Source organism: Spermophilus citellus (genome assembly GCF_964194105.1).
Source record: "Spermophilus citellus genome assembly, chromosome: 14".
NCBI lineage: Eukaryota > Metazoa > Chordata > Mammalia > Rodentia > Sciuridae > Spermophilus > Spermophilus citellus.
In genome coordinates this window covers 85,390,569-85,415,896 of record NC_138194.1, presented here as the reverse complement: position 1 = coordinate 85,415,896, position 25,328 = coordinate 85,390,569, and the positions used below count along the sequence as shown (strand labels likewise).

Sequence of the window (25,328 nt, the reverse complement as noted above, 5' to 3'; positions counted from 1 at the left end):
AATCCCCAGTACCAAGAAGAAAGAAAGAGAGAGAGAGAGAGAGAGAGAGAGAGAGAGAGAGAGAGAGAGAGAGAGAGAAGATCTGCTCGCATTTTACTATGCTGACTTTAGGTTCATTGGGTCCCTGACCCGCTTTACTCTGAATTCTAGAGTCTGGGTTGACAGGGTAGCCCCTGTATGTGACATAGCCTGTCTAGGGCAGCACACAGAAATGCATATTGCAACTCAGCATTTCTATCATGAGGCACTTCACTTCCATTCACAGTTCACTGGCCAAAGCCGTATCACTGGCACCAATGGTGCAGGGAAATATATTCTTTCCACTGGGACCCTGTCTCACAAGTCACATGGCAATGGGTGGAGACAATAAATAATTAGGAATAAAAATGCAATTTACCTTCTTCCTTCTAACTTTGAAATTCCAAACTTTAGAAGAAAATAGAAGAGGGTGTGGAGGCTGCTGTATGGGTTACTATAGTAGATGGGACAGCTTGTTGAAACAGCAGGGGAATAACTGAGAGTAAGGAACCATATAGGACACAAGCACAGCACCCCCAAGCCATGCAGCAAAGATGCACAAGGTCAAGTTTTCCTGAGACCATCGCTGGAGCTATTAGCTTACGTATGGTTCATTTATCATATGTGCTGTTTCCATCTTACTAAGCAGAAGTTGAAGAAAGCAGTAGAAGACTTTTTATTTACCTGACTTATTTTCCTCCTTTATAAAGATCTTCATCTGCCCTTCTTCCTTTTCTCCATCCTCCTCCTCCTCCTCCTTCCTTTGATCACAGAGGATGTAGACTCAGGCATATAATTGGGTAAATCCATTTTTAAAGGTGGAACTTCATTGGTGAAAGCTACACATATCCTGTACAAAATCTGAGTGATTTGAAATGTTTGCCCTCCCTAAACCATGTGGACTATGGTGTCATAATAATTACAAGAATTGGGATGATGCCAGGGTCAAGGGTAGATAGTCTCATGATTTGAGTTTTTCAAATATTCAATCACAAAGCAAAGAAATAGTACTGAGATGCTTCTCTTCTAAAAGCCACTGGTTTGTTGATGATGATTTTTTATTAAATTATTTATTTATTCTAATTTGTTATACATGATGGCAGAATGCAATTCATTACATATTACACATTTGGAGCACAATTTTTCAAGTCACTGGTTGTGCGCAAAGTATTTTCACACCATTCATGTCTTCACACATGAACTTAGGGTAATGATGTCTAACTCATTCCATTGTCATTTCTACCCCCTTGCCCCTTCCTTTCTCCTCCCTCCCCTTTGTCCTGTCTAAAGTTCCTACATTCCCCCCCTGCTCCCCTCCCATTGCCATTATGAGTCAGCATCCTCATAGCAAAGAAAACATTTGGCCTTTGTTTTTTTTTTTTTTTTTTTTTTTTTTCCGGGATTGGCTTACTTCACTTAGCATTATATTCTCCAGCTTCATCCATTTACTTGCAAATACTATGATTTTGTTCTCTTTTAATGCTGAGTAACATTTCATTGAGTATATATACCCAAGTTTCTCTGTACATTCATCTATTGAAGAATATCTGGGTTGGTTACACAATTTAGCTATTGTGAATTGTGCTGCTATAAACACTGATATGGCTGTGTCCCTGTAGTATGCTGTTTTTTAAGTCTTTTTGGTATAGACTGAGGGGGTGGGATAGCTGTGTCAGATGGTGGTTCCATTCCAAGTTTTCCAAGGAATCCCCATACTGCTTTCCAGATTGGCTGCACCAATTTGTAGTCCCACCAGCAGTGTATGAGTGTGCCTTTTTTCCCACATCCTCACCAACACTTATTGTTGTTTGTCTTCGTAATAGCTGCCATTCTGACTGGAGTGAGGTAAAATCTTAGAGTGGTTTTGATTTGCATTTCTCTAATTGCTAGAGATGTTGAACATTTTTCATATATTTGTTGATTGATTGTAAAGCTTCTTTTGAGAAGTGTTTGTTCATTTCCTTGGCCCATTTATTAACTGGGTTATTTGGGGGGGTTTTGGTGTTTAGTTTTTTGAGTCCTTTATATACCCTGGAGATTAGTGCTCTATCTGATGTGCAAGTGGTAAAAATTTGCTCCCAGAATAGGCTCTCTGTTCACCTCACTGATTGTTTCTTTTTCTGAGCAGAAGCTTTTTAGTTTGAATCCATCCCATTTATTGATTCTGGGTTTTAATTCTTGTGCGATAGGTGTTTTATTAAGGAAGTCAGGGCCTAATCTCACATGATAAAAGTTTGGGCCTACTTTTTCTTCCATTAAATGCAAGGTCCTTGATCCACTTTGAGTTGAATTTTGTGAATGGTGAGAGACAGGGGTTTAATTTCATTTTGTTCCATGTGGATTTCTAGTTTTCCCAGCACCATATGTTGAAGAGGCTATCTTTTCTCCAATATATGTTTTTGGTGCCTTTGTCTAATATACGATAACTGTACCTGTAGACCAATGGTACAGCATAGAGGACACAGAGACTAACCCACATAACTATAGTTATCTTATGTTGATGATAAAATCCCTTGTTTTTGCTGATTCAAACTCTGGTTGTTCATGGTACTAAAACATTTTGATCTTAGAAATAATTCTCATTGACATTGTGACAAAATCATTCTGACAACGGAGCACGAAATATCCTCAAATCTCCAAACATGAACATAAGAGGCATCTTCTTAATGAATTTGTGACTCTCAGGGATAGAATTTGCAGGTAATATTGTCATCTCTGTGTGGTTTGCTCAGTCGAACAAAAGTCTCTTACACCTCCCACCAAAGGGTCTTTTCAAGCATAAAAGCTTAACATTTGTGGATTCATTCAGTGTTTGTAGGATGCTTACCCTGGCCTGGTTCTGGTTTCTCTGAGACAGCTGCACCTATAAAAAATGGCAGCATAAAATATTAGAGGAGACTCATAGTGGCACATGCCCTTGGTCTGCTCATGTCCTAATGGGACCAGCCTTTAAAAGAATTTCGTGAAGTAAAAATAATTATATGTCATGGTTGTATTATGGGTAAAGCATTTTCTTGTTTAGATTGTGGAATATGCATACACCTCAATACTCTATTTTTTTCTTCATCTCTTGGTCTTTTTTTCTGTCTTCTTATAGGCTCTCTCTTGGTCATTTCTTTGGCAGCAAAGCAACATTTTCTTAGTTCAAGTCCTTTCAGACCTCTGTGATGTTTCCTGTGTCATAAATCCTAGTCTCCCATTTAAAATATTGAATGCTTACTCCACTGGAGCAGAACCTTGTGAATGCAAATCTCTGTGTGTGTGAGCACATGAATCTATTCAGAGTAACTACTTTCCCTTTCTGGATACCTTTGAATATGTGTTGAAGCTTGTAATTTGTAAACCTACATTTCTATACAAATGTAAAATTGTACAATTTTTGTTATTAGTTGTTTTAAACACAGATATAGGTAGTTGATATATTTCAGAATAAGCCATATGTTTCACATAACCCACTTGAAATATTCATATGTGGCTGTTTTAATGTCATATGCTATAAAATCACTCATATATCTGTATAAAGCATACATGTAAAGGCTGCACATTCCAGTAATGAAATAACCCAGGGGATATTTGGAGATTAAAAAAAAAAAGGTATATTAAATTAATCATAGGAAATAGTTTGCTATAAATATTTAAACTGTTATAGAATGAAGCCATTTGCCAAAATGAAAAGGAAGAAAATGTAGTCTTCTAAGATGGTGATCTACACTGCAATTGTATTTCTAGATAAGTGATAAATTCCAGATCTTAATTGTACGATGGTTGCTCTTTCTGGGTCACATGTAGCTAACATCTTGATGGACTTACTATGCAATGAAAACTCATTTCCTTGTGACATTGAATCAATGGATGAATGCATGAATAAAATGGAAAATTTAAAAACTCTCATAGCAGGCGATTCTAGCACTGAAGCTGGCTATAATTTTTGTGGTAAGAATTATTACAATATTTAGTTTCACCTTAGTCTTTATTTACATGGCTATAAAATATTTTATATTTTCTTAAGTTAGAACTCACTATCATCTTTATAAAAAAAGGAATTGAAAATCATTTTAAAATGATATGGTTTTGTGTGTACATGTTTGGCTCCTCTCACACACAGTGAGAGAAGAGTGACTTAAGGAGTGATAAGACTTACTAACTTTAAAGTAGCATTTTGAATATTTTAGAGAGGGAATCTCTTGTCTCTCTTTTTGATTCTAAAAATGTTTCTTAGTTTTGTTATATTTTGGAGTTGCTAGTTGTCTTAAGGAAGAAGATATACTTGTGTTTCTCTGTATGTGTGTCCATGTGTGTGTTTTAAGGAAGACTTGGAAGAAATCATTACTCAGTATAATTGCTTGTGATTTATAGTAGTTTTGATATAGACACTGAATTCTAATCATCTTTAACTACCAATATTGTTTGCTGATACTAAGCTGTGACAACTACAACCACTATGACCAAAGCTAGTTTGGGTGAAGACTGACCTTGTGTGTTACATGTTTTGCTCTTTGACAGTACAACATCCCAGGGAAGCAGAAGCCTTTAGGATGTTAAGTTTCAGAGTTGCAGAGTTATGAAGAGCTGAGATGAGATTTGACTCCAGTTCTAGTGACACTTAAGCCTATGTGATTTCCTCGGAAAATGCTTTTTCTTCTAAGTGTTGGCACAAAGGGAATATGTCAGGAGAGAATTTCAGTTCATGTCAAGATTTGCAAGTTGTTATGAAATGCTAGAGGCTTTGATACAAATGATTGTCCTTGTTAGGGCTTACTAATGTTGTCTCAGCAGATATCACTTGGATAGAACTGATGCACAGGAGCAGCTGGACCTTCATTCCAATATATTCTCCATTAGAACAAGCCAGCAGGCAGCATTGGTCTGGAGATTGCCCCAAAGGCTAAAGTGACGAATGATGAGCAAGAGGGTTGAGGCCTAGAGTCTGGGTGCTGCTATGTAGCTGAATTATCTAGTATAAATAATAAACCCCTAATTGCTCCATCAGTAAAATGGAGGGGGTACTGATCTGCCCAATCTGTCTCTCAGCATTACGTAAGGCAGGTCATATGTAAAACCCAGCTTTTTATTTTTATTTATTTTTTATTGATTCATCAATAAGTCCTTACCAAGTAGATATTATGTGATTGGCAGTGGAGAAGAAGGATCTGGTGGTAAAAAACACAGATAAAGTCCCTGTCCTCATACAGTTTTTGATCTGTGGAAGGACGGAGGAAGTAGATGAATTACAGCATACTGTTTCAAGGGTTGAGGTAAGAACAGACGTCCAGTAGAATCCCAATGGAGATTGAAATATCAGTGAATGATAATAGACACTTGTAAAGCAAAGAAGGAGAAAGAATACAGGAAAAGGAAAGGTCTTGTGTAGAGGTTTTTGTGGTCAAATTTAAGAGCATATTATTGTGGGAGTGAATGTTTAAAAAACAAAAGGGAGGAGAGATTTTCATGTGGCTGCAAGTTAGCCAGCCAATCTGTGGGAATGTGAATCAGGAAGCTGAGGAGGGAAGAGAAACACAAACTCAGGTCTGCATGACCAAACTTTGGAAGGGAAAAACAGTAAATGCTGGGGAGTCCACACCACTTAAAAAGATTTGTCTCACAGCATTTTGCCAAATGTGGTATCTGGAGGAGAACCTTGGCGTGTACCAAAATGCCAGAGACACTATTGTAAACAGGAATCAGGGTGTGGAATAAAGGCTCTGTCTAGAATTCTATGGAGTAGGAACCCAGTCTGGGAAGGCACAGCCACAGAAAAAAATCACAGGAGAAGGATGGTTAATGGGTACAGAAGTACAGTTGGACAGCAGGAATACCTTCTATGTGGCATAATGGAGTAACTACATGACCAAAATTAACTATATATTTCAAAATAATTTATAGAGAGGATTTTAAATGTTCTCAATGCAAAGAAATGGTAAGTGTTTGAGGTAATAAACATTCCAATTACACTGATCCACTTACCCTGATATATATACATGGCACATATGTGTTAGAATATCACACTGTAACCCATAAATATGTGCAAATGCTGTGACATTAAAAATTTTTAAATATTTTGAAAGTAAATACTTTAAAAGCATGAATACTTCAATTACTTATTGGAGTCACTTACTGTAGGAAAAAATAAAAAAGAAATCCCAGGAACATGTTGTCAAAGCAGAAGCTTGTGGGTTAGTCCTGAGGCGAAGATCTTAACGTGTAAGGACAGAATCTAGTACGTTTTGTGGCCTGGGTAGGAGCATTTTGTTCAGCAGAAACTCAATATGTGGCTTGCCTAAGAAATCATAAAGACCCACAAAGTCAGGATATGATGAAGATCCTGTGATTCATTGATACTTTGATAAATTGAAAAAGTAAAGTCCAAATTTGAATCAGAACTTTAAAATCTGTGTTTTTTACTGCAAAGATTATTTTACTTCTTTCTTGGACAAAACTGCTAAGTTTTAGGAAGACCCAGGTAGATTTTTTGGGGGGTAGGGAGGGGTCAGTTGGGAATCTTGTTTGGTTGGATTTTGGAAGGTTGTTGAAACCACTGGGTGTTTTTTTTTTTCCTTTTTCTTTTTCTTTTTCCTGATGCTCAGTAATAACTGAAAAAGAATTGATCAGACAGTGATACATTTGTGCCCCAGCTATGTTTCATAATGCAGTTATGTCCATGCTTCGAAACCAAATTTTTGAAGCAAACTTAAAAGTCTATATATTCAGAGCAGAAGAATGAGTAGATATGGAGAAGGTGCGTCGAGAAATTGTAGAAAGTGAATCTTGGATATTTGGTTGATCTTGTACTTCTTCCTTTTTAACTCATGTCTCTCCCATGATGGTTGAACTCTGTGACCATATTATTTGTCTTGCACCTTGAGTGTGAAAAGAGTGTTTTAATAATATGTCAGAATAGCAGACATAAGTTGGGATATAGCTTCACCCTGGTTTAACGTCATATACTCTGTGGAGGGCTTTGTTGATGCCATCTTACCCCCATTTGTGACATTCATCCTCCTCTATGTTCCTTCCATATTCTTATGGATAGCTCTGATGTGGTGCAGACTATGTTATTTGTGAGTTATTTGTGCCACGTTTGTCTTTCCCATTGAACTCTGAGCTCTTTGAGGGTAAGAGTTCTATCCTAATATTCTTTGCTCAGTTACTTTTCTTCTACAGCCCAGGACCTGGTCCAATGTAGGTTTTCAATCAGTGTTTGATGAGGAATACATAATGGATGAATTGGGAAGGAGATAAGTGACAGACTGGTGGAGAAGACTGGAGAAGTTATTGTTAGTAGAGAGAAAAGCAATCACATGCGTAATATCAAAGAGGTGTTCACCACGATCATGTGCAGGGTATTGCAAATTGAGAAATGCCAAGAAATGAGGGCCCCTGGAGAAAGGAAGAGCCAGGGTTGGTGGAGACTGTAGATCACCCAAACTATTGTTTGGTTGCTGCTCAAGGAGGGGTATTACATGTGATTGCTCTTTTGCTGTCCCTTCATGGAACAGATGGGAGGCTAGGCTTGAATTCCAGTTTGGAGGAATGTGCATGGTAAGCATTAACACTTGAATGATTAAAAGAGAATAGCTTCTCAAAAAATTTTGATACTTCTGCTTCCAGCTGAAACCAGGAAATTCAGAGGCAGCAAAAATGAAAACAAGGAAATCATTAATGGAAATTTTGAACCTAGAAAAGGTTTGATTTGAGTTTCGAAGAAAGTCTGGGTTGGTTTACCGCCCACCCCCCCAAGTACTACTGTTATGATTTGCTGGCTTTTACTTTATTATACTTTACTTATTTAATATTATCATGTAATGTTCTAATTCTTAGGGGTGGGTCCCCAAATTTGGCAGCTTAGGCAACCCTTCTATATTTACTGCCATACTGCCGAAGCCAAACTATGCAGAACAGGCTTATGTTGTAACAGTGTGGGCCTCTTTGCCTCAAATCATCAGTTCTACTTGGGGGGGGGGGGTCTTGCAAAGTATTCTATGAAGGGTTTTCTCCATTACTCGCATAGAATGGTAACACTTTAATTAAAGCAACATGTATACATAATTTAATAAGTGATTGCCAGAACTTATTTTCTCTAATAAAATAATAGTAAGAAAAAGTTTTTTTCCCCCTTAAAAATATATATCACTTAAGAAATTATGAATTGCCTAAGCCTCAATCTCTAAATATTTTGGTCTGGAGTGACCCTGATTTCTAAGAATCTGTGGAAGTTTTGGCCTGTCCAAAGTGGTCAGATCAGGCTCTAGGCACTAGTATGGAACTAGTAAACTTAATCTCTTCTTTCTCAAAAAGTAAGGTTTCAGACCTTTGTCCTTAAGAAGAGAGGTTTCCCTTTAGGGATCTGTCTCTGCATTTGTGAGTCTTCACTGAGCTCTTGGGTAACTGATGTATTTAAAGAACTGTATTTAAAGAACTCTCTTGAATGCCCACTTATTTTATCTATACATGTTCCTTTAAGTTCCTACCTAAAGAGTTTACCTCCATGTGACAAAGCTGCTTCCTTTAAATTCTCATTACCACTCACATTTTATGCTGAAATAATGTATATTTGAGTTGCAGTTTGCAAATAATGATGAGAGAGCCTTCTTCTTAATTAAGTCATTGTTTAACCTGTTATTCTACTGAAGTCCAATCCTTGGTTTTCCATTCAGTGGAATCATTTCTAATTTTGTTATATATAATATTTCCTTTCTATACAGATTTAAATTACTTACAACCCTAAAGAGCATTAACATAAATATGGCATTTACATTACAGTTTTGATAACTGCAAGCCTTGATGCATGCACAGGTGATCAGAAACTACAAAAATGTTAGGAAGACTCACATTTAAATTAAGGAGAAGGCACTGCATTATTAATAAGTAAGCTAGCACATTTTAGACAACTCAACTCTTCCAATATTTCTTTAACTTTTGGTGTAAAGTTCAATGTGCATTTAACATAGTTTAACTTTTTTCTTTCCTAGAGAGACATCTCCTCTATGGGCGACCTGCAGTGCTTTATCGAACTAGATATAATATCTTATATCACACTGACTTTGAAAGCGGTTATAGTGAAATATTCCTAATGCCACTCTGGACATCATACACTGTTTCCAAACAGGTCATTGGAAAAATTGGGTTTTGTATTCCTCATTTCGTTACATTCCTTGATCAATACAATGATTACTTGTCTTAGAAAATATCTTTTTTTGCTGGTGGAAGAAATTCCCTGTTGGATCTATTATAAGATATTTTGAACTAGTCTTTATTCAGGGTTCTAATAGTTCCATGATAATATGTTAAATATTGAAAGGGGCATGCTAATTCTTTTGTTTTTGTTTGTTTGTTTTTAACTGTGCATAAATTATTGCCCAGTAATTACAGAAACCACTAAGATTTGTGTATTTTTTTGTTTGTTTTAATGGACTTTATTTTTTAAAGAACAGTTTTCAGCCTCAAGATTTAGTGGAAAGTACAGTTTCCTTATATTCTCTGCGAATGCCAGCCTCTCCCACAATTTGGCATCCTGTTTTTATTTATTAAAAGTTTTGTGTTGGAGCTTCAATGTGATGAGGATGAGATACATAGGTTACATCATGAAGTGCAAAAATTTATTTGGCACTTGAAGTGTTTTAAATGTCTGAATATAAATAAAAAGAATACTTCTACTTATATACGTATATTATATATATTATATGTTCTTTATGTGTGTAAATATATGAATATATATACCCACACATATAAAGAGTACACACACTTTTTTTTGGAAAGGATGTCTGTTATTGCTAAATGTGTTAGTTTTTAAATGATCTGTGAAAGCCTATTCATTTTCCAGCAGTGGGATTTCTGCTTTATATATTGTTATCCTAAAGACTTCTGTTGCTAAAAAATAAGCGTTTGAAAATTACTGGCTTGTTGTTTTTAAAACTAATGATATTTAAAGGAATCAGAATATCAGAATATGAGCTATAGTAAAAGCCAGTAGGGTTTTGGTTTGGGCTGCTCATGACAGAGTAACCTGGCATTACTGTGTCCCTGTCATTTGGCCTTCTCTCTGCGATGGCATTACTGAGTAACTTTGACTCTCATGCAGGCTGAGGTTTCTGGCATCCCTGAGCATCTGACCAATTGTGTCCGCCCTGACGTCCGTGTTTCTCCAGGCTTTAGTCAGAATTGTTTGGCCTACAAGAATGATAAGCAGATGTCCTACGGATTCCTCTTTCCTCCCTGTAAGTCATAGAGTGTCTGGATCTGATCACTTGGCTGGGGGCAGGGATATACTCTACATTCTGGAGTGTGAAACTAGGAAGTTAGGGTTTCGGTGGCTCAGATTTTCTTTAAGAGGGGCCACTCAAGAGATTGTAGAGATGAACTTTATATGATCCTTCCAAAATTAGCCAATGACCAACTTTCAAAAATCCGACTTTCCAGGAGAATTTTAAAGTGCAAGGGAATCTTCTGTGTTCCTCCTTACATTGTTTCATGAGAATCAGAAAAAATGAAAACATTAATCTTTTGGTGATTTTAAGGTGACCTTTTAAAAATAAGTGGAACCCTTTCATTGTCTCATTATCTTGATGCTATTTTTAAAAGTCTGAGTTACACTAATGAAATCAAGGAATTCTTTTACAAAATACTTAAGTTTAAGAACTAGGTAGAATGAAAAACAATTTTTGAGAGAGACTGAGTGAAGGGAAAAGACTGAGTGGGGGAGGGGGAGAAATGTCTAAAGGAGGCAATGAGTGGGAATAAAGGAGGAGATCTATTACCTGCTTGCCATGGGACCATTTTGGAAGACTATTTTTCTTTTGATGTAGATTTTGGTAAGTCATGTACACTATTTGCTCTCTTGATGTTTAGATCTGAGTTCTTCGCCAGAGGCTAAATATGATGCATTCCTTGTAACCAATATGGTCCCAATGTATCCTGCTTTCAAAAGTAAGTCCAATATTTACCTAATAAACTGTTATTTATGAAAGTAAATATTTCTAAATTTACCACTTACCTTTTCTACCACCATGTTGATTTTAATAATGATAATACCTTTCATGTGTTTAGCCTTCATACATTTTTGAAAAACTTTCATATAAATTTTCTACATGAACGCCAAATTTGAATCTGTGAGGAAGGTTGGCAGGTACTTTATCCCTTGTTTATATTTAAGAAGTTGACATCATAGGTGACAGAGGTCATAAGTGGTAGAAGCTGAATTAACCATGTTTGTGTTTTTCTTTTAGTTCTTACAATTTTAATACTCCTTCTTTTGGTGGTTAAAAAGGTTTCCACTGAATTTTGGAAGTCACTTGACACTTAACAGCACCTACATTTATTTACTGAACATTGCCATGAAATCACTCTCCCCTGTGGGGTGCTCATGCATATAGAATGCTGACTCTGAAACCCATCAAGAGCCTAAGGGGTCTTCATTCATCAGAATATTATTTTCAGTTGGCTTTAGGGCTGTGCAAACTATTGTTTGCATTTCATTGAATACATAATTGATCTGTACATGACAATAATAGTTTTGGATGGTAAGGATTTTATGAATTTTATAGGCACAATAAGTTCTGGCCCTCCAAATCAAGTTCTCATCTCTGAAGTGTGACCACTGGCTGTGTGATTATAAAAATGCTAGTTGACTTCTCATTTGTAAAATTAAAAGTTTTTACTGCATGACCTCTAAGACTCATATAGATTTATGACTTATCTATTCAGTGGTAAAAATAATCCATTTTCTTTTTCTCATATTAAATAATCAATTAATCCCTCCATCTCTCCATTTATCCACCCATCCAACCATCCAACCATCCATTTATCTGGAGACAGAGAAGGTGGTATGGAATAGATTTTACTCCCTTTTAGTTCATTTACAGTGAAAGAACTTATATGCTTATGGGACAAGTAGGAAAAAGAAGTACTTCTCTCTAATTTGACTTGGCAGTGGAGGATCGGTTCTGTTTGAGGACTCTCAGGGCTGAAATAGAGTCTCAAATTAGGAAGGAGGAATTGTGGTATGTCAGCTACTGTGGCAGGCCTCCCTGCTTAACTTTGGTGAAATGGCTGCATGGTTTAGAGAAAAATATGTTTATTTGATGTCCTGGTTAGTAAATGAAGGTGTTCTCAAAGCTAGAATCTGTTGCTTATGAATGAAAATTTAAAGTCGGGTTTTAAAGGAAGATTTCCTAGTTTGTTCTGAGACTCAGTTGAGAAACATTTCAGAAACTCACATAGGTACATTTCTCACAATGGGGGCACAGCTTCTTTTAATTGCCATGAGTTGGGATTTCCTGGATTTCTCTATTCTTCATTGATGTAATTTGGACCAAACAGAAATAAAGGAAACACACGGTACCACCCTGAGGCTGGTGTGGCAAGGCCTTTGACAGAGGGCTTGCTGTTCTTCACTAGGGGGATGTTTTTTTTCTCATGCCACATTTCTGTGGGTTTGGCCTTTTGACTGTTCCCATTGTTATTTCTTCTCTCTCTCTCTCTCTCTCTCTCTTTCACTCTCTCGCTCTCGCTCTTTTGGCTTAAGTTAACATTGGACCTTTCCTCTTACTGTCCTTCTTTCTTTGGTACAAATAATTATCTAAGGTTTTTGGCTCTGGTGGGCTGCTCTGCTATTTTTATTCAGAGCAGAGAATCAGAAGATAGAAAGAGCAGTGGAAGCCCTATGGGAAAGATGGCCAAGTGCTTTTTAATAAGGACAGGAAAGAAGTGGTAGCATCCTGAACCTCTAATCCTCATGTAAAATAGTGGTGAGTTGGACCTAATATTAGGGAAACAACTCATTGCTTGCCTTCTCTGCTCCTGCTAGTTTCTTCTCTTGTCTGCCTTCCATTCCACTCCTCTCCTGTTCCTTTGGTTGACCATAATGTAAACTGGAATTAGAATGGACAAGGGAGTCCCATGCAGGGGGTGACACTGGAAGTGAGAAATGAGTAATAGAAGCGAAACCAGACAAAAAGAGACCATGGAATGAATTTTCCAGGCAAAAGAATGAGCAAAAGCAAAAGCTTAGGCTTGAACAAACTTGATAAGGTTGGGGGACAGGAAAAAAGCCTTGCACCCAGGGGAGGATAGGGGTTGGAAGTAAAATCACAGGTGTAGGCAGGGCTGTGGATGGGAATTGGATTTGGATTTTTATTGTAGTTACAATGAAAAATCTTCTTCAGTGTTAGAAATGGGTGAGGGGATTTTTTTTAAAATATTTATTCTTTAGTTTTTCGGCAGACACAACATCTTTGTTTGTATGTGGTGCTGAGGATCGAACCCAGGCCGCACACATGCCAGGCGAGCGCGCTACCGCTTGAGCCACATCTCCAGCCCAATGGGTGAGGGGATTGATTGATTCTGATTTGTGGTGTAAAAGGATCCATATGGTTACTATCAAGAAGTAAGAGTTTTGCACAGGGAGCCCAGGAAGTAGTCTTCTGTGGTAGTTCACTTCACACGGTATGGAAACTTAGATCAAGATGGAAGCCATGAATAGGGTGACAGGTGGTCTGATTTGGGGTGACTGGGATGCATTTTTGAGACAGCTTTGAGAGCATTTGCTTATAGGAGTGAGGAGAGAAGTCAGGGATGCCTCCTAGAATTTGTCCTGAACAAATTCTCTGGGTGAGAGTGCCATTAATTGTGATGGAGAAGACCAGGGGCAGAGCAGGATTGGAAGGAAAATCAAGAATTCTCTTTGGGTAATGTTTTGTTTGATATGATGATTGGATATTCAAGTGGATTATGAGAAGGATGGTTGGATAACATGCTCGGGCTCCGTGGAAAGGTCGGAGCTAAGGACAAACTTGTGAGCTAGCTATGCTTTCTTTTCAATCACCCAGAAAGACCACACTTCTACTTTTGTACCTACTGCAAAGTTAGTATGTGCATACACTACCTGGCACATTCTACCTCCATCTCTTTGTCTCACCTACTAATCCATCCTTCAGATTTCAGCTCAGTAACTTTTTCTGGGAACCCTTCCCCGACTTAATTAAATCCTACCATTATCTCATAGCTCCATATCTTTTCTTTGGCTCCTTTATAAATGAAACACAGAGATAATGGTTTAGCATAGATTCCTCTCACAAACCACAACAGTACTGTTGTTTCTTGGCTTGTGACATTTGGCTTGTAGAATGCATCCTAGAGAGAATTTGGCCAGAGCAAGGAGTTTTGTTTAAGAAGATATGATTTTTGTTTTTGCACAGGGGTCTGGAATTATTTCCAAAGGGTATTGGTGAAGAAATATGCCTCAGAAAGAAATGGAGTAAATGTGATAAGTGGACCAATATTTGACTATGACTTTGATGGTTTACATGACACAGAAGACAAAATCAAACAGTAAGCTTTTCATTTCATTCAGTATGGGATGCTTAAGTTCCAAGATATCAGCCAAGGTTATTTTTCAAATATTCATGTACTAGAGAAGAGTCAATACCGTTAAGTCTTTTCTTTCATTGAATCTTTTTTTTGAATTCTTCAGTTCTTTTGAACCTTTGATTAAATGTGGTATTAGTGGTTCAAAGGGAATTTTTCATTTTGTGAGAAATAAATGCAGTTTTCTATTCCATGAAAGAAAATATATCAAATACTTAAAAAAAATTATCATTGGTTCTTCTATGTAACAACTCTTCAATGGAAAGATCATAATTTTCACTTATCTCCATTATTTGGGGAGACTTCTGGAAGCTTTTATACTTTCTGAGTCATTATATATCATTAGGAAATTGCATGAATTGATTGAATCTAATTTTCTCTATCCCTCTCTTTGATGCTATTGGGGATAAATCAAATGTTGATTTCATAAGGAACTCAAGAGTTTAGGGGAGGAGGCAAGAAGACACAGAGATGACAACTTCAGAATGAGTTATCATTTAATTTTATACCCCCAGGAAACAATAAGGGAGCAGCATGGCATGTAAGACATACATAATTTTGTGTTACAGATGTTTAGGGAATAAAATGCTATTTTAAAGTAACAGAGAACTATTAAAATAGAAATTATCTTACTCCTTTTCCAGTTATTTATGAGATAAATTTCATCTTAGTTATACATTTATTTTATTGATGATCATTGTTTTATATATATATATATATATATTATAATATTTATGCATACATAGTTTATGAGTATAGTATATACAGTATGCATATAATATATGTATGTATATATTTATATACATATACATATTGTTTTTTTAATTTTACTTATATTATTTATTGCTATTTGTTTTATTTATTTATACACAGTGCTGAGAATCGAACCCAGTGCCTCACATATGCTAGGCAAGTGCTCTACCACTGAGTCACAACCCCAGCACAAAATACATAGTGTTTAACCAATATTAAGTTTTTAGTTCAATTATAATTTTGATATTTGGAAAATGATTACAATTAAGATACTATAAAAACAGGTAAGAAATTGTAAGTTTCTGCACTTTGCTGTACTGGAAATGATTTTTTATACCTCTAGACTCATCCCCAGCACTTGGTCCTTAATGCTTTCTTTGGTAAATGAATTCTGTATACCAAGACAGGGTCTCATTGCAGCTTGAAAGGGCTATTATTTCCCTAAGTCCAATATCTCATGACTTTGGTCCATTTTCTACAACTCTATGAGAGTTACCTTCCTAAAATGTAGGTGTAATAATGACGCTCTACCATAAAAACCTTCAATGGAACATTATTTCCTAAACAGTAGTATCCGAACACCACATCTTGGCTGACAACCCACTGTAATTTGTCTTTTGTTAGCTCTCCAGACTTTCATTTCTACAAATTGGATCTATTTGCCATTTCCTGCCTCCAATTCTTGGATCAGACCATTTTCTTTACCTGGAATATCTTTTTCCTTCTGCAGATGGAAGGAGAAGATGCCAGGCAGACATTATTTTCAGAGCTATAGAAGTGGGCCAGTGCTAAGAAGTGAAAAAATAACTCAATTGAATGGGAATTAATGAGAATTAATGAGTAACTTAGGCAATAACCTTTGGTCACCATTTAAAATAGAAAGCTTCCATATCTCAATTTTATATCACCTTCCCGTTTCAGGTATGTGGAAGGCAGTTCCATTCCTGTTCCAACTCACTACTACAGTATCATCACCAGCTGCCTGGATTTCACTCAGCCAGCCGACAAGTGCGATGGCCCCCTCTCTGTATCCTCATTCATCCTTCCTCATAGACCAGACAATGATGAGAGCTGTAATGTGAGTTCAAAGACAGAGTCCTTCAGGATTTGCTTTCATAATTAATTTTTGTTTTATAATTTACACTCCTATCATTGAACTAGAACACACATATTACAAAGCATTTGGACTATCCAACAAAGTGAAAAGAAGGAAGGACCCAGGTAGAATATTATTTAACACATAGAGGCTTGGTGTTTTAATGGATTTTTATTTTTCTGTGTGTGTCTGTGTGTGAATGGGTACATTTAGCAAACACTAGCAGGAAGACAGGAGCCTTGCTATCTCCTGATCCTGCACTAATTCAGCACAAGGGGAAAATCATCTAATCTCTTCAGATGTCTTTAATGTAATGCAAAGTCCCTGCTACAAGTAATAGTCTATGCATTTGTTTCACTTGGTAGAAGAAGCAGGGAAGTAATTTGCAGAAGAGAATGTTAGTAAACAAATCATATTCAAATCCCTAAATTGTATAAGATATACAATATAAGATATAAGTGTCCTGGATCCTACTCCAGTGAATCTCCTGTGAATCTCTCCCTTTATAATACTGTGTTAGACATAGTCACTACTCTCAGGCAGCCAAGAGTGTGAAGCTACAATTAAAACAGATAAAAAAAAAAATGCTTTCCTTTTTTTTTTTCTTTTTTTACGGTGCTGGGGATTGAACCCAGGGGCACTTTGCCACTGAGCTACATCCTCAACCATTTTTTTTTAGCTTTTACTTTATAAATAGGGTCTCACTAAATTGCTAAGGTTGGCCTTGAACTTGTGATTCTGCTATTTCAGCCTCCTGAGTTGCTAGGATTACAGCTGTGTGCCAACATGCCTGGCTAAGTCATTGCTATACTAAAAGACAACAGAGATTATCAGCTTCATGGGTAATGCAGTTCTTGGGCTATGGCTTCAATTATGGTTGAAAGTTGGAGCTATGAATATTCAAAGCAAAACAAAGGATGCAGGAAAACATACATATTTGAAATGCTGTGTAGAAATCGACTTAAGCTTGTCTAGGATATTGTGATTAGGGCCAATAGTGGGAGATAAGATTTTAAAAGTTGCTTGGAAACAAATTAAAAATATAGTAATAGTAGTAATAGTAATAATAGTCTTAGTAATAGTTCTAGTAGTTTTTACCATTTATCGAGTACATATTGTGATCCAGGTATTGTGCAGGTCTTCTACATGTATTATTTCTAATCATCAAATCACCCTATGAGGCATCTCTCTCTCTCTCCATATATGTATGCTTACATAGACACACACACACACACACACACACACACACACACACACACACATGCCTTTTTATCAGCTGTTGAGGAGCCTATAGATAATAAAGGAAACATGCTGCCCGGTAACTTAGTAGGAGGGCAGAATGTATAGAAGCCTGTTTTCTTTTCCATTTACCAGATTTCTGTGTTAGAACCTGGGTACTTGGGAGCTTTTCTTTCTGCACAGTCATTAGATAAACCAAGAAAAATGTCTGATCAGAAGAGCAACATTTAGGGCTGGGAATGTGTGGCTCAAGCAGTAGCACGCTTGCCTGGCATGCGTGCGGCCCGGGTTCGATCCTCAGCACCACATACAAACAAAGATGTTGTGTCTGCTGATAACTAAAAAATAAATAAATATTAAAACTCTCTCTCTCTCTCTCTCTCTCCTTTCTCTCTCTCTCTCTCTCTCTCTCTCTCTCTCTCTCTCTCTCTCTCTCTCTCTCATAGTTCAGGACATCTGTTATTCTAGATTAGTTACTTTAAAAAAAAAAGAAGAGCAACATTTAGGCTTTATGGAGGTGAACTTGAATTGGAGGAAGCTGGGCATGGTGTTCAAAGGGAGAGATTCACAGGAGTGAGGTAGCAAACCTTAAACTGGAGTAGGATCCAGGACATTTAAAAAGGACAGTGGAAAGCAGTAATAGTATACCTGAAGGATAAGTGGGGCTCTCTGCATGACTGGATGGGCGGTGGAGAAGTGAGGCAACTGCACTGAGAGGTGAGATATCACAGACTTCACAGTTGACCTTTATTTTGATTGTTCAAAACCATAAGAGTAGCTAATGGAGTAATGGGGGATGTAATGCCTCTGTGCAACATTACAATACTTTCTTTGAGCTTCAGTTTTACTAAGAACTTCTTGGGAAGTAAAAGTTTTGCAAAAAAACAAACACATACTGTGGAGTGAAATCAAAGTTGTCTTGCATTTTTTTGTTTTTTTAGATAAAGATTGCAAAGACATTTTATACATAGAGTTGGGCATTTAAGGTATATATAGAGTTCTTGAAAATACATGTTCAAGTTCTAATGTCATTAGGGGAGTTGGGTAAAGGGAGAGTTTGAAAAGCACTGTTTCAGACTAAGTGGAAGGGATAGTTCTCTAGTTGATCCACTTTTTCTATCTGGAAAGTGTAATTCAGTACTGTCTCCACAGGTCTTCCTCTGCCTACTGGTTGCTGACCTGCAGAGTTTAGAGGTCTTTTTTTTTTTTTTTTTTTTTTTTTTAGTGGAAGCACTTCCACTATGCTTCTTACTAAAGAATCCTCTGTCCTCAGAGAAACCAGTCCATGCTTTGAAGATTATTTCAAAGCCCCAGCTTGAATTCACAAATCTGCTTAGGGGAAAGTCAGAGAGAAAAGGCAGGTGAAGAAAAAAATACCCATAGCACAATGACAGGAGGCAAGTTCATGGACTGTGCTATTGTTTGCTTTAATAATCTGTTATTTACTTTTAAAGTTTCTCCTTTCCTACTCTGACCTTGGTGCATGGACTTTTATTTAAATTTATTAGTTTTTCATCTTGCACGACATTCTTCATGTGCAGCACAGCCTGGTTTTTCTACTGACAAATTAGAGACCAGATTTTAGCATGTGAAAACCAGCAGAGAATGCCCTTCCAAAGAAAATGGCAAATCACTTCCCAGGAAAAGAAGTAGCAAAAGACATATTTTTTTCCCCCTTGAATTCTTATAATCCCAGTTTGCCATGATTTAAATTAGGAGAACCCTTTCACCTCTGTCCACATATTCAAATAATTGCATTTACAAAGGGAAAGCTGGACTGACTTACATTGAAAAATCGAACCAATGAGATAAATATGAAAAGTCTCCTAAAGCACAACCTCATACTTACTCTGCTCACTCTGAGGGGGTCCTGACCCATCTGGAGACCTCCTACTTCGTTAATTATATGGTCACACTGAGGATTGGTCAGTACCGTTGTGGGTAGAGTTATATTTAGGTCTTTCCTGTGAGTCGTACAGATCTTGGTTAGGTTGGCTAAGAGGGTGGGGCAGGGAAGGCTAAAATCCTTACTTCTCCAGGCTGTAAAGCAATTTCTTCCCATTTCTTAATTTTCCTGGGATGGCCAGGCATCAGTTTCCTGATCCTACCCTGTCATGCTACTTATTTAGTCCTGGCATAAGTTTCTGTAGCTCCCTGTCCAGGTCTGTGTGGGTTGGAGCTTTCTGAGAAAATCGTTGCAGGTTCTCGGGCTCTGGTGGATAGTTCACTGAGACCACTAGTGGTCAAGAGTTGGATGAGGGCAAATCTGAACATTTTCAGCCCTGGGACATGCAGCCACACTTCAACTTCTAGAAAGACTCTTTTGGGGGTGGGGGGTGGGGAGGGTCATTTCAGTCCCAAGGGAATTAGGAGATGAGATCACTTGTAAATCCCTCCTGTCCCAAGTCTACTGAAGAAGGCAAACACTTGTAATTGACAGGGCTCTCAGACCTTGTTCTTTCTCCCAATTGCCTCCAAAATAAAAGAATATGTTTTTGAGAAGCAAAGTACTGCTTCACCTGAATTACTTTTTGGTTTTAAGTTAGACTTGAGATAAATTGTTTGATGTGGGACATCTGACTATCTTGCATCTAGAATTTGAGACAGCAAGACAGTTTTTGGCAAGTAGCTGAGACAGAAAGAGATTTCCTTTCCTTCATGATGTTTCTTTACCTTATTTCCCCCTCTTTCTCCCTCTCCTTTTTTTTTTCTACTTCCCAGGGAGCTGCTGAAGTAAGTGTATTAACCTTTGAGTTGATAAAGAAATGTGGTCTTGAAGTCAAGCATCATGACCAAGTACACAGAGCCAGGAAGTGGCAGTACTACATTTGTAGCTCAGGCCTCTCAAGCCCCAAAGTGCCAAGTGCATCAGCTGAGCTGTGTCAAGTTGAATTCACTATTCAAATATCAACTAGTTGCAGTCTGATAGATGATGTAGTTGATATAGTGGCTTCTTTTGAACAATCTAAGAATGCAAACACACACAATTTTGTGCATTGGGTATCAGCTCTGCATTTTCCTTTGGAAGCAGGAGAGTATTCAGATTACCCGTTCGCTGTAGTCAGCATTGCATTTTTCAGCCGGGAAAAGAACCAAATTATTGAATTCTCCAGAGTCTATGGTTTTCCTAATTTTGATTTACATTCTGAGAACCTATTGAGAAGAGTGCCTCTCACACCGCATGTCTCATTTATTTGGTACAGCTAATTGCTGTTGAAAATGTTTACAGCCCAGGCCAGGTATTTGTGGTGCATTACCAACAGGAATGCTGCCGAGTGACAGGAAGGTCAAGAAGGAGCGACATGCTTTAGCGCTGTGTGCAGGAGTGTGTAGAGGTCATTTGTGGACTTGGAGTAGAATGACCCTTTAGAGAACCACCTCTGGAACATTCTGACTCTGATTGCTTTATTTCCATTACAGAGCTCAGAGGATGAGTCAAAATGGGTAGAAGAACTCATAAAGATGCACACAGCTCGAGTGCGGGACATTGAACATCTCACCAGTTTGGATTTCTTCCGAAAGACCAGCCGCAGCTACCCTGAAATTCTGACACTTAAGACATACCTGCATACATATGAGAGCGAGATTTAACTTCCTGATCATCTGCAGTACAGCCTTATCAACTGGTGTATATTTTTATATTGTGTTTATATTTATTAATTTGAAACCAGGACATTTAAAAAACTTAGTATTTTAATCCTGTACCAAATCTGACATATTAAGTGTGAATGACTCCACTGTTTTTCTCTAATGCTTGATTTAGGTAGTCTTGTGTTCCGAGTAGAGCTTGTAATAAATACTGCAGCTTGAGTTTTTAGTGGAAGCTTCTAAATGGTGCTGCAGATTTGATATTTGCATTGAGGAAATATTAATTTTCCGATGCATAGTTGCCACATTTAGTCCTGTACTGTATCAAAATTCTGATTTTGTAAAGTTACATTCATTTGCTGTTAACTATGACAGACATATTTAAGCCTTATAGACCAATCTTAAATATAATAAATCACACATTCAGTTTTTTTCCTCATTTTGTTTGGCCTTTATTTTACTAATAAATTAGAGGGCTTGCTTCAGGTATACTCATGCATATAAGGAACACATTTCTCGTGCTGGGCCCTCTTCCTAGTTGCTCCCTTGGTATGTAAACACAGGGGTTGGATGAGATGGTTGAGGTACATATCTGTGAGAAATCAGAAGAGCAGAGGGAAAAGGAAGAGAGAATACCTGAATACCCCGTCCAAAGCTACCTTTTAAAAAAGTATTCTGAACATTGGAAGAATTGTCTTTTTTATCAAGTTGGTTCAAAACTCAAAGAATTAGACTCAGTTGAAACTGCATTTATATTCTGTGCAAGGTGTCGACCTAAGAACCATGGTAGATATAAAAAGAAACAAAACAATGAGTTGAAATATAGACATGAGCATGTAACTACCCAAAGTGGAGAATGCTAAATTCCAAGTGAACCGTGTAACAATACAATATGACAGAGAGGCTGAATAAGTATGTAGGGTGATTTTAGAAGGACATAATTTTGGCTTTAAATAATAACTGATGTATGGAGTGAGGAAGACAGTCAAAATTTTTCAGTCTTTTTGACTATCATGGAGAACGATTATAGTTTTCATATCAGAGTTGTCACTAATATATTAGGGTTGTTACTTTTCTAACAGTTGCTCATCTCCCTTTAGGAAGAAAAAAGAAGAGTATATTGTTTATTTTCAATATGTTAATTTTTATAATTGCTCCTTTTTATGATAAATGAAAGGAGTTTTTAATTTCTATAAATTTTCCTTTAAAATATGTTAATTTAAGAAGGAAGACATTGCATAAATAAAAAATCATGACATCAAAAGTAGGAAGATGGTACTGGGAATATGTGAATGCTTGTGAAGGTGGTGAGAGAAATATCTTTGGCACTCAATAAGCCTTGTCTCTAATCAGGAAAAAAATGGGAAGCTCAGGGAAGATTTTATAAAGGGAAAAATGGGCATGTGGATGAGGAAGAATGTTTCAATGGGATTTCGGAGTTTGGGGTAGGGTTAAAGAAAGGTAAAAAAGAACTGGAAAATGGTTCATTATCCATTCAGTATTCAACAGTGATTTATCCAGTATCTATAAAACAGGTGAATAAAATAAATATTTCCTGACCTGATGCTGGTTACTCTTTAATGAAAGAAAAATATCCTATTAAAACTCCAGGTTCTAGCCAGGCAGAGTCTGAGGCAGGAAGATATTGAGTTCAAAGCCAGCCTTAGCAAAAGCAAGGCACTCAGCAATTCAGTGAGACCCTGTCTCTAAATATAATACAAAATAGGGCTGGGGATGTGGCTCTGTGGTTGAGTGCCCTTGAGTTCAATCCTTGGTACCCCAAACAAGACAAAACTCTAGGCTCTGAAGTTTAGTTAGCTATGTGTTGTGGAAGAGTTAAACAGGTGGAGAGTGACAAGGGGACTGAAAGGAAAGAGCCCTTGTAGATGACATTGCAGCCCCGAACCAGGAGAGGAGAAGAGTTGGCCTTGAGAAGAATAGGGACAAGAAGAAAGAGCATGACCAATGAAAAGATCTCAGGATATGGAGGATGTGAAAGAAAACACGTGTGCCTAAGCGGGGTGGCAAGGTTGGTGGGGACTGGGTCAGGCCCACTGAGGCCTGGCTGGCCCTATAGAGACATTTGGATTCCATTCAAATTGCAAATGGAAAATAACTGAAAAGTCTCCAGCAAGATGTGACAGGATCTGATGTAAGACTACAGATGTGTAAGAATTACATTTTATTCTCTGAATATAAATCCACATAAAAATAGATCTGATAAGGGCATCCACTTACTAAACGCTATAACAGTATAACTGTCTCCCAACCGTAGCACTGCAAGGGAGAGGGGCTTTTTTTTTAAAAAAAAATTATTTTTAAATAGTTGCAAGCTCCATGCTGGGCTAGATTTCCGTATCACCTGAAACTGAACTCTTCCCAAAATAGGTTATACCTGAGGTTCCTGGGGGAGGACAGTTGCAAATTTAGTTGAATACTGCTGCTCTATTTCTATCCTTAGGCCAAGTGTTTCTCTCTCATAAATAAACTCAATGCCCAGAGAGAACATCAACCACTGTGTATTTCAGGTAAGTGGCTTTGCCGATAAACACGTCATTAATTGTGGGGTTATTTATTAAAGTCCCTGAATGGACAGGGACTCTATTAAAATGAGGTCTGGAAGACTATTTTAAGTTGGGGTACTATTTTTTTTTTTAAATACAGAGACCTTGGTCCATTCATGCTTTCATTGAGCAAGTTGCAAGCCACCCGCTAGCATGGTGGTCCTGCTCTAGCGGATGGATTCAGAAACTGCCTCTCTAAAATGAGCTCATTGTAATGGGAGAAACCAGGAAAGCAGCCACATGGTTTCCCAAGGGTGAAAACATTCTGAATTGTTTATAAGAGGGTTGACTTTAACAACAACAACAACAAAAATCTCTGAACAAAGGCAGTATTTGGTGCCAACTTGGTTTGCTCAACTCTTCCCAAGGGCCACAGCTCCCAGCTTCCCGTGCCCTTGATCCCTGTGGTAGTTGGGAAGCGGGTGTCCGTGGGTGGGTCCAGATGACCCCTCCTGTTTATATTTCTCTTCCTTCAACTTTCCCTTACTATCTCCCTGCTGAGTCAGGACTGGGCTGCCCTGTGGGTGGGAAGTGGTAAAGGCGATGGAAACTCTCCCATGGCTTGGAGAAGGATGGTTTGGGACAGCAATGAACAAAACTCAGATGTTCACGTTTATGAGCTGGAGAGAAGAGCAATGCTGGAGGTCCAGCCTAGAGTGCTGGTGTTTCCTGTTTGGGCGGCATTTCTAGGAAGTGCATATCCTTGACCCCCTTGGCAAGGATGTCAAGGTCTGGCTGGAATGTAGAAGTAGACAGGATGAGCTCTGGCTGATGCTTCCCCTCCTTCTCCTCCTCCTCTTCCTCGTCCTCCTCCTCTTTCTCTTCCTCCTCTTCTCCTTCCAGCCTTATGAAATAAACTGACATAACCAACTGCATATATTTAAAATACACAATTTGATAACTTTGACATACGTATACACTATGGAACAATTCTTATGATCATAATAGTGAGTACATCCATTCACCCAAGTGTTTTCTCACGTCCCTTAGTACTCTCTTTTATTCCTTAACCATACCACCCCTCCCACTCATCCCCCAGCCCTGATCTGCTTTCTGTTACTGTAGCTGGCATTTTACAGAGTTTCCTACTAATGGAACAGTACAGCATGTGCTTCTTGTGTCTGGCTCTTTGACTCAGCGTAGTTATTCTGAGGCTCATTTAGTTGGGAGTCTGTATCAATAGTCCATTCCTTTCAAATTATTGAGTAGTAGTATCTCATTGTATACATATGGCATGTTTGCTTATTCATCTGTTGGTGGACCTTTGAGTTATTTTCAGGTTTTAGCTATTGCAAACAAAAAACTGTTAGGGATTTGTGTGTACAAGTCTTTCCGTGGACATACACTTTCTTTTCTCTTTGGTAAACACCTTCGGGTGGGATGGCTTGACCCTGTGGTAGGTAGGCATATATTTACCTTCTTAAATAACTGTTAAACTGTTTTCCAAAGTGGTTGTTGTGTTTTACATTCCTACAAGTAGTGTGTGAGAGTTCCACCAATAGGTGCAGTAGTGGTATTTTACTTTTTTTATCTGCACTTCCCAGTGTTCTCATGTGATTATTTGCCATCCATATATTTTATTTAGGAAATCTCTGTTAAAATATTTTAGTCATTTAAACATGTCAAATTATTAAAAAAAAACTTGACTTATTTGTTTCCTAATGATTTTAAGAGGTATTTACATATTCTAGATTCAAATCTCTCAAATG

At 37.7% G+C, this 25,328-nt stretch overlaps 1 protein-coding gene across 1 annotated transcript in view; it reads left to right on the top strand.

Annotated features, from left to right (window-relative positions):
* The window catches only part of ENPP2 (ectonucleotide pyrophosphatase/phosphodiesterase 2), a 115,589-nt gene extending 94,103 nt beyond the window's left edge, over positions 1-21,486 (top strand). The window contains 7 exon segments of the mRNA XM_081266480.1: positions 7,627-7,701; positions 8,988-9,124; positions 10,097-10,232; positions 10,864-10,941; positions 14,211-14,343; positions 16,054-16,210; positions 20,888-21,486. Of these exon segments, the coding sequence (XP_081122606.1) occupies positions 7,627-7,701; positions 8,988-9,124; positions 10,097-10,232; positions 10,864-10,941; positions 14,211-14,343; positions 16,054-16,210; positions 20,888-21,058 (887 nt within the window). The 3' untranslated portion in view covers positions 21,059-21,486.
* Positions 21,487-25,328: the final 3,842 nt, after the last annotated feature.